This window comes from Larus michahellis, chromosome 3 (assembly GCF_964199755.1).
Source record: "Larus michahellis chromosome 3, bLarMic1.1, whole genome shotgun sequence".
NCBI classification, from domain to species: Eukaryota; Metazoa; Chordata; class Aves; order Charadriiformes; family Laridae; genus Larus; species Larus michahellis.
In genome coordinates, this window is record NC_133898.1 from 29675142 (window position 1) to 29694217 (window position 19076).

At 40.0% G+C, this 19076-nt stretch overlaps 1 protein-coding gene across 17 annotated transcripts in view; it reads right to left on the minus strand.

The window, feature by feature from the left end:
* Positions 1-19076, minus strand: part of RPS6KC1 (ribosomal protein S6 kinase C1) — a 92333-nt gene that overhangs the window by 53601 nt on the left and 19656 nt on the right. For all 17 annotated transcript variants that reach the window (XR_012586068.1, XR_012586067.1, XR_012586065.1 and 14 more), the window contains 3 exons: positions 17693-17786; positions 13759-13818; positions 12584-12946 (listed from right to left, as the gene is read on the minus strand). Coding sequence is in view for 10 of the 17 variants with exons in the window: in XM_074579466.1 (XP_074435567.1) it covers positions 12584-12946; positions 13759-13818; positions 17693-17786 (517 nt within the window). In the remaining 7 variants the exon portion in view is untranslated. The remainder of the gene's footprint in view (positions 1-12583; positions 12947-13758; positions 13819-17692; positions 17787-19076) is intronic.

The following is a 19076-nucleotide window of genomic DNA, read 5'->3' on the forward strand; positions in this document are numbered from 1 at the left end:
CAGGAGGGAAAAGTGATTGTCACCTCCTCGGACAGGACACAGCCTTGCTCTGCAAACACCTTGGACTACACTGGGTTTGGGAAGAAGCTGGACAGTCAGAAATTCAGTGCGCTTTCAGCATACAGTGTTATGGATATGTAACAATTTCTCAATAATTTCTATCCTTCTAAAGACAGAGGCAACTTTGTACCAGGCCCAGCACTTCTAATATCAGCCTCCGCTGGTAGGCCTCATCTGGGGAAATTGCCCTAGATGAGACCGCCAAGTCTCATTTCCATCTAGGATAAAAAAAATAACAACACTCAATTGTTTGAACTTGGATTTGGCTTTATCAGAAGAGAATACAAACACAGTATTTTATAAACGTGTGTTGCAATTTCTTAAAACATGACTAACGCTCTTGCTTTCATCTCTACATTTAATCTTACAGCACCATAAAACCTTCTTGTGCCAATCCACTGGTGATCACCCACATTTCTCTTAGACACACGAAGCTGTAGTCGCTCAGGGAAAACAAGTCATCTGCACAGCAACAATAAACTCTTCAGCTAGCATTTTCTTCGAGCAGACTGGTAGAAAACTGCTAGAAAACTGCCAGAAAACTGCTAGAAAACTGCCAGAAAACTGCTAGAAAAGTTAGTGTCTAAAGCTATCGTAAAAGTCAAGCTTACTGCTTAATTGTTAGTTATGAGTATTTAGTTGGGATGTTTATTGCCTTTTTTCCAATGCTTCAGTAATTTTATAGTAATTAATGCAAACAAGCTAGGATGTCCCCTTAGAGCTGTCTTTGTTCTCCCTACTTCCACAAGACATTAATTTCAGTTTTCCTTCTACTTTTCCTTCCTGAGCGACTTGTTAAATAACATTTCCAAACTGTTCACTCATTAAAATCTTCAGTCATAAAAGAGGGTGTGGATTCACAAAACAACATTTACTCAACAAGTTTTTGCATCTTATTTCTTAGTTAATTAACAATTCAGTCTCTGAATACCATAACAGGTGGATGCTTGAGAATTGGATTTATGGAAGTAGGATTTAGGCTCTTTATTCTTTATATTGGTTTAACCAAGAAAGTGTAAAAAGCTACGTTCCAATACAAATTCCCATTTAAAAAGCCACTATCCCACAAATATCTGTAAAGAAACACAGAATATAAATTCTAAAAAAAAAAAGTGTTACTTAAAAAGCCTTAAACACAGGTAGGTGAGTAATAATAAAGACCCCATTAAACTAAAAATAATATTTAGCATTTATGCCAAATTTCAGGTCATAGAACTCTTCATTTAAAACCTAATAAATCACTAAAACACAGTGCTAGTAGAACAAATCCGTATATTTGACAGATGTTAAAGCTGTGATGCAGACTTTTGCTTTTTTTTTTTAAAAAGGCAATATTGCATTTTGTTATGGGATAGTGGTTTTAGTTACGCAAAATGCGTACTCTTAAAAGAATCCACTAATTTATTTCTAGTTAAGACCTTTTGATTTAAACACTGTGTGAACATACTGAGCTCCGATTTCCATTCTGTGGTTAGCCCACAATAATCTAAAGAGGTATCTCTCTCTAATTACAATTTATAACTTGAAAGGCATTTTTCTTTAAATGGCAGCAAACAGGAAATGTTTAAACTGTGTCAAAGCCTTTGATGAATCTTTACAACTGCTCATAAAAGATCATCCTGCTTAAAATAATATTGATTTTTCATTTATTTTCCTAGATACTAGAAGATTTACGTTTCATCTGATCAGGATCAAAGCTTCTCCCCCCTCCTGATCACTGGGATTAAAACAGCAATGTCATTTTACATGTTTAAAAACTACACTGCTAAAGCAAGATATAAAAGTGTAGCAAGGCTGATCATAGAGACCTTAGAATAAAAACCCCTCAAGATTCCCCATCTCTCTCCCTCTGCATTTGCTACGGAGCAGCTGTGCCTCACACAGATTCACATGAATGAAAATATTAAGGCGAGAAACCACCCACTTAGTTTATTTTCCATATGACTTTCCTGTAATTATTTTGTAAACTGTTCACACAACAATATATAAAAACATCTGCAAAAACAGGTAATTAATGTGTCAAGCCAAACTAATGCATTTTTTATGGTGTCCATGCTTCGTCAACTGTAATTATAACTCTTTTTAAGCAAATGATGATGTGTTTGTTGCAATGTGCAAGTGGTTATTTTAGATGCTCTGTTTACTATTACTGCAAACAGAATATAAAAACTCTACAGCTACTCTGTTGCACATATAAGCCTTCATCTACACAAGCACAAGCAGGCTGCTCCCTCATTTTCCAAAGGCTTTGCCTATTTCAAAGAAATAAAAATATCTTAAAATGAAAATTGGCTTTGGAAAGGCTGACCAGGCCACCCGCTGACCAAAGTAACAGTAGCCAGGACATTAGGACAGCAGCCAACCATTTAAAATTTGTTCTTTAATTTTTATTTCTAAAGATGGCTCAGCTACAATATATTTACAAAACCAGACGTTCCTAACAACATTCAAACGATCTTGAGGATTTGACAGAGGAAAACCAAAAATATCAGAATAATTGTGTCATTGAGTTCATCTGTGACTTGCCCGTTTGGTTTCCCATAGTCTGCTGACTTGAGTGAAAAATACAGAGAAGCAGCATTTCCACAGAATAGGTACGCAGTAGTAGCAACTGGGAAAATAGCAATATTTTTGTTTGTCTTCTGCTTACGCTTCATAGCACCTCAGAAGGGTACATACCTTTGAAAGATCAGCTAACTCGGTGTTGAAGTGTTAAGTGTTGAGCTCAGTTAACTCTTTACTCAGGCATCAAATCTTTTGTAGTTCTATTGGATAAGAAAATGACTTATGTTCAGGTATTAATAGCAAAAAGCTATTGAAAGGAGGCCATATCCAACAAACTCAAAAAAAAAAAAATCTGGGCAGTAAGGACCATGAAAAATTCCGTCCTTTTCCCTGAAATAATCTGGGTTACTAACAGAACAGGTCTCAGCTGCATAGAAGTGCTCTCAAACTTGCTCTGGTCTTTAACTATTCTCCTCCACAGATCTAGGATGAAGTCACGTGGAAGATGTGTATGTTACTGGATGGTAACAAAGAAAGATAGCTCTAATCACCATTTGCCACTAACATATACAATATCCCACATTCAGTAAATCACATAGCACCCACCCAGGAATTCTAGATATTCCTTCCTTCCTTTGTGTCCGACCACTTCCAGATCATCCCCCATCGGGCATTACAGATTTTCCTCAGGAAGAGCCAATCTGTCAGGACAACCTCAGTGCACTCCCTACCTAACTAGCTGCTTGACCAGGGTGTGGGTATTTCCACAGAAAAGTTAAGGCTAAAAAGTTAGCATTACCTGTCCCAATCCTCTATAACCTCCATATTCCAAATCTTCCTGCTTTTCTCTCAGAGTTACTAAAAATATACGTGGGCTGCCTTTATTCAAGAAGATATCAGAAGAGATTTGCTCCAGGAAGGAATGTCCTCTTACAGAACAGGCTACAAGGAACTTGTGGGAGACTGCCTGTTGTGCTAACCCCAAACTCCATGTTCTTAACAATTCAAACAGTAAAACTTTCTCTAAATACTGAAATCTTCAATGAAACATTTATAATTGCCAAATCTAACAGCTATAATACCATTTTTTATTTTTAAAAGTTTCTTTATCTTCTTCACAGTCTTCCTGCACATATCACTCAGCTGGATTGCTGAATTTTTCAAAGAATTGCTCTCTATAAAAATGCAAGGGAGTAAGCCTTAAAAGATTTATTTCTTCTCACAATGAAAAGAGGTTTAGCAGCACCTTCCTTATTAGTGGGTAGCCCAGCTGTTATTTTTGCCTAATTGGTTCAAGAGGACCTCTGTTCTTCTTAGGGCAAACACTTCTTACATCATGTGAAGCAGACTCCTTTGTCCATATTAGCCAAACAAAAGCTCAGGCACACCGTAAGTGACAATGCGACTCATAATCCAGCACAGGTTTGTGACCACTTTGGACACAGTTTTATAACCCCGAAATTTATTTCAGGAAGGGGAAGAGCTGCTGATTTTGGAACGAGTCTCCACAAACTTTCACAGGAGTGTAGGTAACCTTTAATTTTCAAACAATTACTTAAGTGAAATGTGGCAGGTGCTGGGGTAGATGGACACTTCAGCATCAAGGAAAGATGCTATAGATTTTAGCAGCAGGTGGCACTTTGGAATTGGGAAATAAGCCTGCCAGCTCATCATCTCTAGTGTGCTATATATTATATTAATGATGAGTTCCTTTGAGGTGGTGGCCAAATTCTGCAGCTGAAAAAAACCCCTGTAAATATTAAAAAATAATACCAAGGTTAAGCCCATTATGGTAAAACACTTTGATGTAAGCTTTCTTTTTTTTTTTAACATTTTGGGAGTGTCAGAATTTATTAAAATGCACCACATTTATCAGAAGCATTCTTTATTGCTTTTTGAAGATTCAGGACAGTACTGTACTCTAGCAACCAAGACAAAAAGCCACTTAAAATTTAAACCTCTCGTGCTGAAGCACAAATGCATGACAGTGAGTGAACATGTAAGAATTCTTCTTCCAACTTTCCAGTGTGCTTATAAATATTATGTCTGTATTTTATACGTCATCTTCATTGCAGGTTGCTCAACACCCTTACAGATCGGTGTCGAGCAGATGTACAGATCACAGGACTTCACAATTCCTGTGAAGTCACCAATTCTGCATCCTGTAGAAAACCTAAGGTTACACATCAGTGGTGTAAATGTCTAGGTAAACACCTCTCTGGGAAAAAAATGTTGGCATACATGCCAAAGTTAAGATTACATAGAAGAATGGTGTGGGTGAAATGTGCTTGAGTGACCAGTAAAGCAGGAGTCAGCAACACTCAAGAGAATAAGAAACTTAACCTTCCAGAAACACTAATCAACAAACATCTGTTTATAGAGAAACTCTCATGTTAAATCCACAAGGTTGGCGGTAGCTTTTCATGTGCATGTGTGACTATCTGGAAAAAACTAAAATGAATGGTCACAGAGCACACACCATTTCAGGGACGAAAAGCTTAACTTCTCACCCATCTGCTAAAAGCTGTAGTCTTAAACTGCAAAGTATTTCACCAAAGTAAGACTTCACAATGTGAGAAATATTCTTGAACACTTTCCTGTAAAACTACATTAAGAATAAGGGGGGGAAAAAAACTCCCATGAACATTGTAAGACAGAAGGACAAGCAGTGGCATCCTAGCACTGATGAAGAAACAGAACGGTGACAGCAGCAGCAGGTCCTCCAGCAGAAGCACCACAGGAAGAGAGCACTGACAGAGCAAGGAAAGAAGTTACACAGGCCACCACCACAGAAGAGAGGAAAAGATTTTCCAAGTTTTCTGCACTCTTCCTTCTTAATTAAAAGGACAAGTACAAATTAGAATTAGCAAACACAAACGTTCCTTGTTTCAGAGTAGAGGGAACCCAGGTGCACAGACACCTACCCCTTCAAGTAAAAACAAGTTACTGTAGTTTGAAGCAAAAAGTACTGCAGAAAGAAAAAAAAGAGACAGATGAAAAAACAATTACGAGATTCATCAGTCCTGATGGCCTGATAGTACTCATATCTACGTGTTAAATATAATTCATATGTAGTTTTATATAGTAGTATGGGAAATGGTATTTTTCCATGAGCAATCACTAAAATCTCTAAAACAGAAGAGCCAGCAGCAGGCCCTGTAGAGATCAAACCTATACTAGTCCTTCTATCTGTGAAGCTAGACAGGCTGTTTTTTAAGATACTGGAAGGGAAAAGAGGGAAAGAGGACAGGAAAACAGAAAAGTAGTATGTGAAAAGAGAGAAGCTGTATAGGCAAGAACTGGGGGGAGGGGGGGAGATAATAATCAGAGCACTGATTATCATGCAGCATCATGTCCTTACACATATCTCTGCAATTTTTCTCTTCCAGCTAGTAATTTGCCTCAATTCACCTACACTGCCCAAGGCATTTAATTCTGCAGCCAGAGACTTCCATTTTCTCACCTAAGGACAGAAGCAGCACTGTAACCTAGACCAGTTCCATCTACACTGTATGCTGGAAGAAGTGGGGCAACCCTACTAGGTCTTCTGATGGGAGATAGAAACCCCACATAGCAACAGTCAAAAAAAGATTAATGCACTTAGCTGCAGCTAAGTGCCGGCTAACAAGAGCTGAGATAAAAGGCTGTGCAGGCAGGAAGAGATGTCAGTCAAAGAGGCTGGGCACAAGCAGCAACCTGGCTAGGAGCTGCTCTGAGGACAGACTTGGAAATCTTGGAAAGGTCAGATCAACACCAAGCCAATGAGGCTAGCCGCGTCCTCCAGAAGAGGGAAGAAAGGACAGATTTGTAAGGTCCAGCTTGTCACATATTTATTAATTCTTTAACAGCCACATGCTAAGCAACCACATTCAGAGTCGTCTCTGCATCATGCCCTACATGTTGGCTTGCAGGTGTTGGTACAATTGACCTTCACATGTATTGCAAGGCTCGAAGCTGTGCAGCAGGTTCTAAACCCCAGTCCTTTATCAGCCTCTTGGTGCAGAGAAGTCTTGCAGTTTAAGTGGAACTTTGCCTTGAGTACTCCTTTACATAGCTCAGTCTGTCTGTATTTGTACATTAACCAACTTCACCATACTTTACTGGCAGATGCTATATTTTACTGCTTTGCCACAGTGAAGTGTCTAAACCCAATACTTTTGCATATGGAATGACATCACTCAGAGTGTCACCCAGCATCTACTGCACAGTAATGGATCCTATAGCATTGATCTGCTCTGAAGCTCCATGTGGTCTACAGTAGGCTTGGAAGCCATCGTATTTCAGTTATGAACAGCTCATAGCCCATATTAGCATGGGTTACAGCATCACTGGCAGTACAGTGAGATTAGATAACTATTTTTCTTTTAAGCAAACCACAGTATTTCAAACATGCCTCCTTAATCTATCTGCTTGTCAATAGACAAGTTCTCTCACAAACATCTAACCTTCTAAAACAGCAGCTGTGATTTCAAGGTTGTATGAAGCACTAGGAGAGGGAGCACTTGGTATTGCTGCTTAGAAAGTTCAACCCAAATGGTCCTACAGCATCCTCGCAGTCCAACTGCAGGAAAGAGAGATGATTTTCAGCTCCTTTGGAAGGAACTGGGGCAGGAGCTTTTTGTCCTGACTGCTTCCAGCCTCGGTGGAAGCGTAAAGCTACAACAACGAATAACACCATAGCAGCACACAGGTCTGAGATCAGGTGGGGGAGAATTACAGTTCCGTCAGTCACCCTGTCATTACCTTTCCCTGCGGGGCCCAGCACAACTCTAAGGTTTACCTGAAGACATCAGCTCACACCCCAATGCATCTTCTCAGAAAACAGATCTGTTGTTTCCTCAAAGATGTTGCTCCAATCAGGCACAGCTGCTGGCTAGCTCAGAAACTGCCTAAGAGATAGTCACTCTCAATGAAAAACACTACTCAGAGGACTTAACAAGTGAAAGGAATTTGAAATAGCTACTGTGTTATACCAGAAGTTGTCTTCATAAGTGCCATTTGACAAACAAGCAAAGGTGCTTTTCACTCTGGAAGCCAGAAACGTACTCGTGGAACTGCCATGGCTCCTCTTCCACTTTTCATAAAGCACTGTCTTCTTGGCATTCTGTCAAGCATGCTCCTGTTTGCATCCCTGGCTCCATCACAAGTTCAAATCATAGCCCATCATAATCCCAGTAATTAGACACAAGTTGGTTTGTTTTCAGTATATCCAAAAATATCATCTAGTTGTCCAAAGTATTCCCAGCGTTTCATTGTATATGCATTTCTGGGTTAAAAGTCAAAGTCATTTTAGCAAGGTTCCAGTAATTTGTGTAATTTTTGTTCCAGCTCTGTTTACTAGATAAACATTAAAATAGCACAGAGCAGTGCAAAACTGACATTCGCAGCCCGCTTTCAAAGACACCATCAGCTTATCTGGAAGTTGTAGATACCTAATGCAAAATACAGATGCCTAGAAAACAGCTTGTGGCTGCTAAGCTGGCTTAAGAGGCACCACATACTTTATGCAGCAAGGACCATGCTGCCTAGCTGAACCAGCCCCCTAAAACAAATAAATATTCATTGTGTCCAGCCACAGCTGCTACACATGTGAAAACAAACACCCCAACTCTCTCACAGAGTAAATGGATCATCTCCCTTCAGACATTAACGTGTAACATGGAGCCTTGTATGTAATAGACCAGCAATGAACACATTTGCTTTCTAAACCACATGGAAAAGATCCTGTACTTCTCCACATGAGTTAGACTGACCATATTGTGAAGCGTTCTTGCATCACCACGTGCCTGAAGTTACTGAAACCCAGCAATAAGCAATAGTGTTAACTCTGTGTTTATCACACAGCTCAGACTGCCCAGATCTATAATGGATGAACGTGAGAACAGCTGGAGTTGGAACAAGAGGAGCAGTTTATACAAACAGGGCTCCCTCCTTTATTACAAAAAACTCTTTCCAGAATTTCAGCCTCCTGATCCATTTTTTCCTAACATAAACTATGCCCTACACCAAAGTCAGAAAGCACTACTTTGCATAAAACACAGTTAACTTCCAGCCTAGAACTTGGTGGCTTGCTATCGATTAGTGCGTTTTTTCCATCACTGGGCCTGAAGCAATGCATTGACCTCAAAGTGCTCTGACATGCTAACAAAACAAAGGAACATCTATCGTTGCGAGCCAAAGTCTCTATCAGTTAGTATACTTAGTATGCTTAAAAAGGCAGAAGATTTGAATTCCAGAAGGTTTCAGCTCCTGAAGAATTGTTCAACAATCCTACACAACCCTCAACAGACCTGCCTTCCAAAAGGCAGCAATGCCCAGAAAACGCAAGAGGGGCAGCAGAATCAGTATGTATTCAGAGGAAAAAGGAAATGATGGCAGCGTTCCCTCTCACTGCATGCAAGGAAGCTCTGGTATAAATGAAGTGCAGAGGTACAAGAGGTACAGTCAGTTCAACGGATAGTCCAAGGGCTCTGCTGCCAGTCCAAGAATGCATTCTCCTCCTTCCCACTGACAAACACGTTTAATATTAAATGCATGTACCGAGCAGAACCAGGCCCGTGATGTATAAAGAGCGGATGCCCAGAGTCCAAGGTATACACCAGCCTCTCGGAGTGCAGACAGTGTTTATTCCCCAAGTGACACACAGATCAGACCTTTTGGCAGGACTGTGAATAGGACATTAGAAGATTTAATACTAAAACTCTGCAAGAGACTAGCAGAGGTAAATCCATATGCACCTTGCAGAGTATAATTGACACCACTACACTTGTGAGAGCATGTACACACAGCTGAAAATGAAGTCAAGATACACATTTCTTTGGTGTAAGCTTATGTGACACCTGCCTCACCTGGCATTAGTATCATCAGCTCAGAGAGCTGGGAAGTTGTCAGGAGCGCATGAGACTCAAGTGTGCTCCGACCGCCTTTATGGAAACCAGCTACTTGAAACTAAACAACACAAGTCCATAAACTCGCAGTAATAAACTTACTCATACATGATTTTGACGAGGCAGCCTTGAGAAGCACCAAGCCTAAAGGAGCATCTGGCAACAGACACCCCTATCTTTCAGATACATCTAAGCAACTTAACAGAGGCTTTACAATTCTGAGGCGATCCTGAGAGAAGTTTCAAACACAGAGGATGGATGATGTTTATTTTTTCCCCAGTACATTGGTTACATTTCCAGATTCTAATTTTTAGGTGTCAATTTCTATTTTCTTGGTGCCACCACGTGGCAAAAGTATGTATTACCATTTCACACGCAAAAGCCATTTCCAGCCCATTCTAGAGAGGCCACACATTCTGCAGTGGCTGTACAGTGAAAGGTAATGTCGCTTTATACGTGTGTAAGTATATATGAACACTGTGTTTCACTTTCAGATATTACAAAGGCTTATTTAGACAAATTAGATTGAAAATAATCAATGGCAGAGACCAAAGGCATTTTGTAACAATTGCACCATCCCTCTTTGAAAGGAACACAGTATTATGCATGTGAAATACATAACCAGGGGTATTTAAATAACTGAAGTGATTAAAGGTTTTTTTTATTGCAACATACAGTGAATATTCACATATCAATGCTAAACATACCACCTTCGCAAAATAGCTAGATGTAAAAGTGTGATAAATATAGTTACTGATTTTTTTGTTGTTGTTTTTTGAGGGGTTTTTAATGTCCTCATAGATCCTGAGAAGGTATATATTTTTAGGAAGGCATTTGAATCAGCCCTGTCTTTATAAAGAGGGCATCAGTGTCTCCCTGCCAACTTGCAGAAGGTCCAAAAAGAACGGGACACAAAATGAGCTGTGTGTACCCAAAGTAAGTTCCCAGCAGAGGATGAAGATTCATTTGCTTTGCACCTTCACAGCCATTCTGTGTAACATGTAACACAGACAGCAGAGAAAGAAGAGTTGACTGCTAGGAACTAGCCTGTGTACATTTATGTTCACAAGGGATAAGATGCCAGTTAAAAAGCAACTCATTCCCATTATTCCCTCTCCTGTGCTGATGCAATGTCAGGGTCTGCACAGAAGTTGCAGGTGCTGGCTACACATGTCTTCATCCACCAGGAACATCTCCACCCCCACACACACAGAGGTACCACCATTATAAATTTATTAATAACCCCCAATGGACTGTCTGAGTGGTATCAGGAAAACAGGGAAGAATATCACAGTTTTCTAAGACTCTTTGAATTTTTTCCTAGCCTGAAAAGCATGGATGCCAGTTGGTGAGAGAAAAGGGTTAGCAGTCATCTGAGGCAGCTGCATACGTAGCTAGTCAACAGGAAAGAAGCAAAGCTCCTTGGAGGAAATGTTAGCAAATGTAAGTAAAAAGCTCAACCCACTCTAGTTTAACAAGTTAGTATATATCAGTTGAGCAAGTGACCTATTACACATGCAAGAAAAGCCTTTCACAACTTCAAGGTAAACATATTACCATAAGGATTACCATGGATTTAAAGCCAACATGTTTAACCACTGTCACAACTCAAGTACACACGCATAGCTACTGCAGCTCAACTGATGTGCGATAGCCTGACTTGTGTTCATGCCCTAATAGTTTGAAACTGTTTAATAAAGAAAGCTTTTTGAGGCTGAAACTTGAACTGTCAGTTTAAAACTGCATCAAGGCAGCCTTGCATAACGGCACAAAACCGAAGCGGTTAGGACAAAACAGCACATCCTTCAGAAGACCATAACTGAATGGCACACAGGTCGATGAAGAACTGTATTAGCAAAGAAAGAATAGCTGGGCTCTCCAACAGAAGTATTGCCAGGACATTCAACATCAAGAATGAAAAGCATTTTGACAACATGGGCGAGGAAAGATAGGGTGCTATTGAAAAGCCACAACAAGCAGCAAAGCAGCAACCCTGCTGACATCACTGGGACTTGAAAAGAAAGAGGTGGATTTACCTTTGCCAAAAAGTGTAAGACACTTCAAGCAAAGGCTATGCACATATCTTGGCCCACACCTCTAGTTTTTATCAGTAACCTACTCATTATTTTTTGCCAGGCCCCGTTAAAGCAGCTCAGCAGGTAACTTCCATTCCTAGAACTGTTCAGAGTCTGGACCACTGCTGCGCATCATACTGAGATGCAGCAAAGGCTTCTGCTTGTGTGTGCTTCAGTACTTTAGCATTTAAGTTCAGATCTGGAGCAGCATAATGCATCTGTGCCGTATACCGTCAAACAAAGCCACAATTCTAATCTTACTCATTTGATCTGTGTGGGACAGAAGCACAATACACAGATCCTGAATTCACTCCAGGAAAGAACAGATCTTTTCCTGTGCTTTATAGCTTTAAGCCATTGTTGGACAAAATGCAAATATATGAGGATATCACTCTAGATTCTCAAGAACTAGAGATGGAAAGGGAAAAAATTGTTCCCTGGCTGATAAGGTGCAAGGACACTCCACAAAAATTTGCATGTAGTTGCATCTGGTCAGTTAACAGCTTTTGCAGACATACATTGACACACCAAAATCTTTTGGAAAAAAAAATCTTATTCTCCTCTAGCAGCTTGTACGCATCTTTCAGCTAGAAAAGGAAAACAGTTTAGTGGAAGAAGCAAGAGGCTGTGAGCCAAGAATAGTTCTAATCCTGTTGTGATTGGGAAGTTAACCTGAGTCTGCCTCTCCCCATGCGTAAAATGGGGATAATTAATCCTCACTTAACCATGTAAATTAAATAATGTTTCAACAGTGCTGCAAGTGCCACATATTAATTAATGCCTAGGTAATAAAAAGGAAAGAGGCAAAAGTGGAGCACTTTGCTACTTACCTGCAAGCCGAAGGTTGCGTCACAATTTTAAAGTACGAGATGTTCAGCACTTCGAAATTATCTTAGAGAGAAGGATTTTTATATCTCTATCTCTCTCATATGCACAGCAACTATCAAGCACGTGAAAGCCAGGCACACATCATTCTGCATTTCATATCACCTCTTTGCAACACAGTAAGCTGATGTTAACTAAGGAAATGCCACAAACAAATGGGAAGATCCATACCTTGAACACCTTCCAGAAGCAGATCAACCCCCTTTCTATAAAAGCTGAAGGCAGCTTCATAATCTTCTTCCTCCTCCTTCTTCAAGGCCAGTTTTATCAACTCGCCTGCTTTCTCCAAGTAATCTTGTTTGCCAGGCTTGGGTTTTAAGCTTCCACTAAACAAACTATGGCTTTCCCTCTCTCCTTCAGGTTTGCTCCACTCCTGCTCAGGTGCCAGTGTGCTTTGTACTGGGGGTTCAGAAGTAAGGCAAAGGCCGACAGCTCTACTGGGAGAACTTTGGTTGGATGCCATTCCATCATCTAACTCAGCAAGAGAGTCTACATCAACTGTCAGAGAGATCAAGTCGCTGTCACTGGAGAAGCCTGAAAACATAGTCAGAAAGACATCCATTATCCCAGATTTCTCATATCCCTTGGGAACCTCCAAAATTCTCTATCCCACCCAAAGATTTTAGTTTTCTTCTCACGTATGCAGCTTCCTGAGACTTTGTGCACAGAAATTCCCCACATAAATTTGTCTTAAAAATTATTTTTTAGTACCTATAGAAACATGTTTTTTAAAATTAGCTAAAATCTCCACAGAGCAACTGGTCTTAATTTTAATACCGGGAATGGAGAGACCAACATCTAACACCCAACTTAAACTTTCAAAGCCTGCTCACAGTTGGGCTCCAGGAAATTACAAAACTAACCCTTTCAGTGTGAGTGCTATTACAAAAGTCAATCAGGAGGAGTGAAATTACTGTTGCAAGAAATCCCAAATTACTGTTTTAAATCAGTACGGTGAAACATCCGAAAACCAGTAAACTAGGAATTTGAATTAACACAGTTACTGTCAACTTATGCATAATGCAGCACTAACTCACATCTACTATGCACAGCCTTCTTCCATTGCTAACATGGTAAAATTAATTAGCTTACACCACTTTCATTGAAATTTGAGCTAAAACATATTATTTTACATTTGCCAAACGCTAGAAGTATATATACTTACTGCAAGTTGACCTGCAGCAAGTTAGCGTGGTTCTTTGGAAATAAACAGCAACAAAGATATTTTACATATACACCATTTCATTCTGTAAGGATTATTATCCACAAAAAGCATTCACTCATAATTATGACTTTCTAATAATTTAAATTCCACAAATGTCATGGAAGCAACTTCTAGATCTCACCTCCGCACTCCGATTGGCTCGTAAGTGTCACATCATCAAGCCCACTTAAATCCTTTCGAACTGAAAAGGACAAGAATGACAAAAATATTTCTGACATCCTTTTGTACCATAGATTAGATGTTCACTTGACATCAAAATGAAAGGGCATGACCCTACCACAGGTAAAAGTACATAATATGAAACTGCTCTTTGACCGGCTATCAGAGATATCCATTTGGTAACACATCATTAAAATTGTGAAAGTGATATTAGATTTGCTATTTCTCATTGCCTCTGAGGTTAAAAAACAAAACAAAGGTGCTTGCTTAGGGGGGACTAATTCAAGCCTCAGCACTCCAACTCACCTAATTTCAGTAGCAGCAGCACTTTAATCCCTATCTCACTGCTCTGATGATTTACAGCTAAGGAGACTTAAAACAGGAGAGCCTTCAAAGCTGGGACCTACACACCAAAAAATACCTGCCAGCTTTTAGTCTCAAAAATGTCATTCCAGAATAGTACCCTGCATGAGACATATGGAGTGAGCCATGAATTTGGCAGTGCCACCTGGATATCAAGTAGCAGTTTGTTTTATCACCTTGGCACATGTACCCACAGAGGCAATAAAACAGGCAACAAGGTCAAGACATTTAGCTTTTTGCACACACAGAGAAAGTAAATTATGAGCTAAAACCTGGTATCTGTTTTTGTCTGTATTATCAACAGAGTCAAGAGTTTATCCACATTATCAGGTAAAGTGTTCTGACTTATCTTCAAAAGGCACGTGGCAGTAGCAAGGAGCTGACTCAAAGGCAACTAACTCAAACTTTCTTTTTGATTTTGCAACTCTAGAGTTCGAGGGAGTTTACAATTTATGGAAGAGGAGTAAGAAGGCACTGTAGAAATATTGCTTTTCTGAAAGCTAGCAGTTCCTTTAATGTGATTGAGAAGAAAAAGACACGAAGGAGAACAGATTACCAGCCCTCTTTGTCTGAAAGCAAGGGACATGATATCTAGTGACACAAGACTACTTGAGAGAAGGGAACAGGGCGCACAGAAGACAATGCTTCTGATCTTTTCAGGGGAGGGACATAAAACAACATGTCCACGCAGAGAAGAAAACTGCCTGTGTAGCCCCAAGTCCTGCAAGAAAGAAGAAAACCTCGCAATAGAAGAGCTGGAGGAAGACAGAGATGCATTAATTAGCGTATTAATAATGGGCAGTTCACCCGCCCAATTTAGGGACAGCAAAAAAAAAAAAAAAAAAAAAAAAAAAATGAGCTTCCCAGTGAATTGCTCTAAAGAATTTGGCGATTGGTATAGAAAGACTTTTGGAGAGGAAGTTGGATATTTGAACATCCCCATGTCCCCAGAGAGGAAGACAGACTGACTGTTTGTCAGTAGTATCAGGTAAGTATAATGATGCTGAAATTGAACATAAATACCGATACTCATCTCTGCCTTGTGCAATTTCACTGGGTATATGAGGAGTCAACACAGTTTCCAAAAATTACTGGAAAGCCTGGATAACCTGCCCTTTTGAAAAGCAGGTTCCTGTGAAAGCATGAACGGCCAAACTGCTTTTACAAGCAAGGTACTTATTGCTCATTTTGGTACAAAAACATTTCTACTACTACCAGTTTGCATCTTCTACCATTAACGTGCACCCCTTCTGCAAAGTGAACTTTGTCTGAAAAGAACAGATAAAAGTGATAAAACACAACCCACCGTTATAAGCAAACACCAGCACCTGCTAAGGAATGGGTTTGATACTTCTCAGTACAACAGCTTGAAGGAGCAGTGCCCACGTGGAGGCCCTTGAATGTTCACAAAAACTAACACAGTGAACTAGTCACAGTTAACTATGATAATCAGAGTTGGAAAAATTAGATGCAGGCAGGGTGCCCTGAGGAGAGGCAGGGAGAGGTCTCAGAGTCGAGTATTGCCACTGCCATCTAGAGGCCTTAGAGACAGATGTTTCCTTCTGTCCCTAGTCTCCTCCTCGCCCCAAACTTGCTTTCAAACGTAAGAAAATATGAGCTGGAAGACACATAGGTTTTTAGAAAATGTAACTTCACAAAAGTCACATTCGGCATCTGGAAATCCTGTGCTCATAGCTGTTGCAAGTATCCCCTAAAAGCACTCCAGCCAATTCAGAAGAAGGGTATCAAAGAATTTTTCTACTTTACAGCATTTTTTTTTCTTTTCAATATTTTATCTGACACAAAGGAAGTGTTTTTCTTCTAAAAATGAGGCCCTTGTGAATAAAGAATAGAAATGTTCACGTTAAGCACTTTTTCTTTTATTAGGCACAATGTAAAATGGGTGCATTGTCAGAATCTGGAATGTTAAATTTCACAGAAGTAGTGCCCCTTTAAAACTAATCACCAGGATTTGATAACTACCCTCTGTAATTAGACAGCTCTACACCTTTCCCTTCACAGAATGAACTATTGTGGGGGCATCAGTTCATTAATATCATAGAAGATACTACAAAATAAAATGCAAAACTCACTGCACATGTAGAATGTATTATGTAACTAAGCATAAAGTTACTGACATTGATAGATCCCAGTGGCAAGTCATACAACCTCAAACAAATATAAACAAAGCACCATTAGAAAACACAAGCACTTCTTGTTATTCAAGCAAAGTTTTACCAAAGCAAGTTCTATGCCAGAAAGAGACCAAAGGAAATTAAGTAATTAAGGAAAAAAAACCCTCCCAAATAAGCTTATTAAGTGTTTGTTTAATAATGTGATATATACATGAGTGTAAAACAGTTCCAAAGGAAAATTTGAAGGGTTGGAAAATAATTTCTTAGAAGTCACAAGGACGCAAGCATAACTCAGAAATACATAAATATCTAAAAGACTGCGTGGTACTTGGCAGGTGATCATACACAGAGATGCTTAAGCTGGCTGAGCCTCCAGAGGCTGGCAAGAAGCCCCAGCACAGTATTTATTTGGGCTGAGTGACCCTACCAAGCTGACCAGCTATACCATTATCTAGTGCAAGTGAAGTGCCACTAAAATTACTCTGCACGTGGTATCCAAGCCATCCATGTGCATCTTTTACATTGTGCTAAGGAAATGCAAGCTTCGGAAAAGGGAGACACCCTCCAATGACAGAGCACAACCAGAAAACGTTAGCAAGTTAAGGAAGATATTTCCGGTTTTCGATCTAACATTGCCCACACTGGCTCTAACACACAACCTCTCAGACCTTCAAGAATAGAGAGTTCTTCTCAGGAAAAGAAAAAATGCTCACAGTTTTTGTAAGAGACTTGAACAACTTGCTTATCTCCCTGAACCCTGCAGTAGGCCTCAACATTCACCACTTCCATATGCTGAATCCAGAAGACAAAGTTTTAAAATACAATGCCAACTCGCTTCTGGATTTTATTAAGCACTGAAAGCATGGCGACAGCCAGAACACAAACAGCTGAATGCAAACCCTCTGAAATGAATGAGGCAGTTCAAATCTTAGACCTATTTTTCATGCTTTAGGCAAATCCAGACACCTTTGTATTTATTCATCAACCTCAAAATGTTTTTTAAGTTCTCTGTAAATTTTTACAGCTTGAGGCTTGGGTCATGAGTAGTAGCAAACACTACCACACTGTTTGCCCAACCTCTTGGAAGCAGGCAGGATTACGTACATTTAAACCAGAGGGTTCTGTTCAGTTAGCACTAAAAGCAGTTCTTTTTGAGCGACAGAGCGCTAGGACTTCTAGAACGGACTAAAACTCCCAGAAAACTTCCTGTTAGAAGCAGACTTTCAGTAGTGAAGAGCTGAGCCCAACTTCGCTTTTGTTAATCCCAGTTCTGGCATTTCTGTCATAACAAACAAATAGAAACTGGATGCCAGTGCTCCCACAAATACAGCACTTGTCACGCACGTGCTGCTTTAAAACAGACCACATTATAAGGTTACATGAGAAAAGAAAGCAAACCTTCAGAGCTGCAGTCAGACAGGTTGTCAGTAAGAGAGTCAGACAGAGGCTCAACAGGACCAATCAGTTCAGACCCATCATGTACCTCTCCACCCTGAAAAGAAAGAGGGAAAGGAATTATTTAGCTGTTGTGCTCTACGGAAAGTCTCATCATATAGCAGTGATAGTCAAAATTAAATTTCCTAACCAGTGAATCCTCCATTACTTTAGAGCTAATGCATTTAATTAAACTACATAAGCCTGCAAAATTAAACAAGGGCTTTTGGTTAGGCCATGTTTGGTCACCGCAAACTGTCTAGCTATCTAAACAGTTAGCCTACTGCAGCTTCTGTGGCGAGCCGGAGAGTCCTGAACCATCCAGGCTGCAGGAGGTCTGCCTGCAAACCCCAGCGTTTAACAAGGAGAGAACAGTGATGCTTCTGCTCTCTTGTGGTACACACAGTCTGTACCCTTCAGTGGCATTCCCAAGCTCCGCAGATCCCTTGCGCAGGAGTATTTGCTCATCAGAATAACATCCCACCAATGACCCACTATCTTAAGTTCAGTTGTGGTCGAGACTGGACAAACAGGGAAGATAAGGCCAGGGCCAGCATAAAAGGACCTTATTCCCTCCCAAGCTTGGAAGGAATCAGAGATGAGTGAAGTAACAACAGGAACAATTAATTGCACAAAAAACCACCTAAATGTTTTGTTTGATTTTTTTAAATTTCTGCTTCACATGTCAGGTGTACACTTTCCAGGCAGCTATACTAGAAACTGCACCATTTTAAAGGCAGTGTTACACATGGGCATTGCTAATCCGTCTTGAACTAGCCCAACGCATTTTCACACTAGCCAGCCCATTTTTCTGGAGTCAATAGCACACAGATATACGCAGCACTCCCTTCAGTTGTTTCTAAGATTTCATGGTCCAAGTTTATCTCTCCATGGCTATTTGCACAAAAATCTGAAAAGGAACAAGCCCGCCCGTCAGCAGAGCTGAAAGACACTGGCTGAGCTGGTGACTGATCAAAACCTCAGACTTTCTCTACAGGAAAACATGACACAATATCAGCTAACAAATGAGCCTAAATCATTACACCTGCATAACTCCCCTTGTGGACCTACGTGTTCTTATTAAAATTAATGCCTTTCTAGATTGATTCATTGTCTAACAAAGCCAGAAAAGGTCCATTGGAAGGCTAAAATTAATACTTTTGTTTAGCAAAGGAGAGGAAAAGAGTTCTGAACAAATACACAAAACCACAAACCAGAAATATTTCCCAAGAACTGAAAAGTGCAAATGCAAATAAACTGAGAAGTAAAATATTCTAACTCAGCCTCCCATTCATTGCTGCCACCAAAGCTTAAAGAAAATTATCTTAAGTATTTTAAAGGGCTCTGC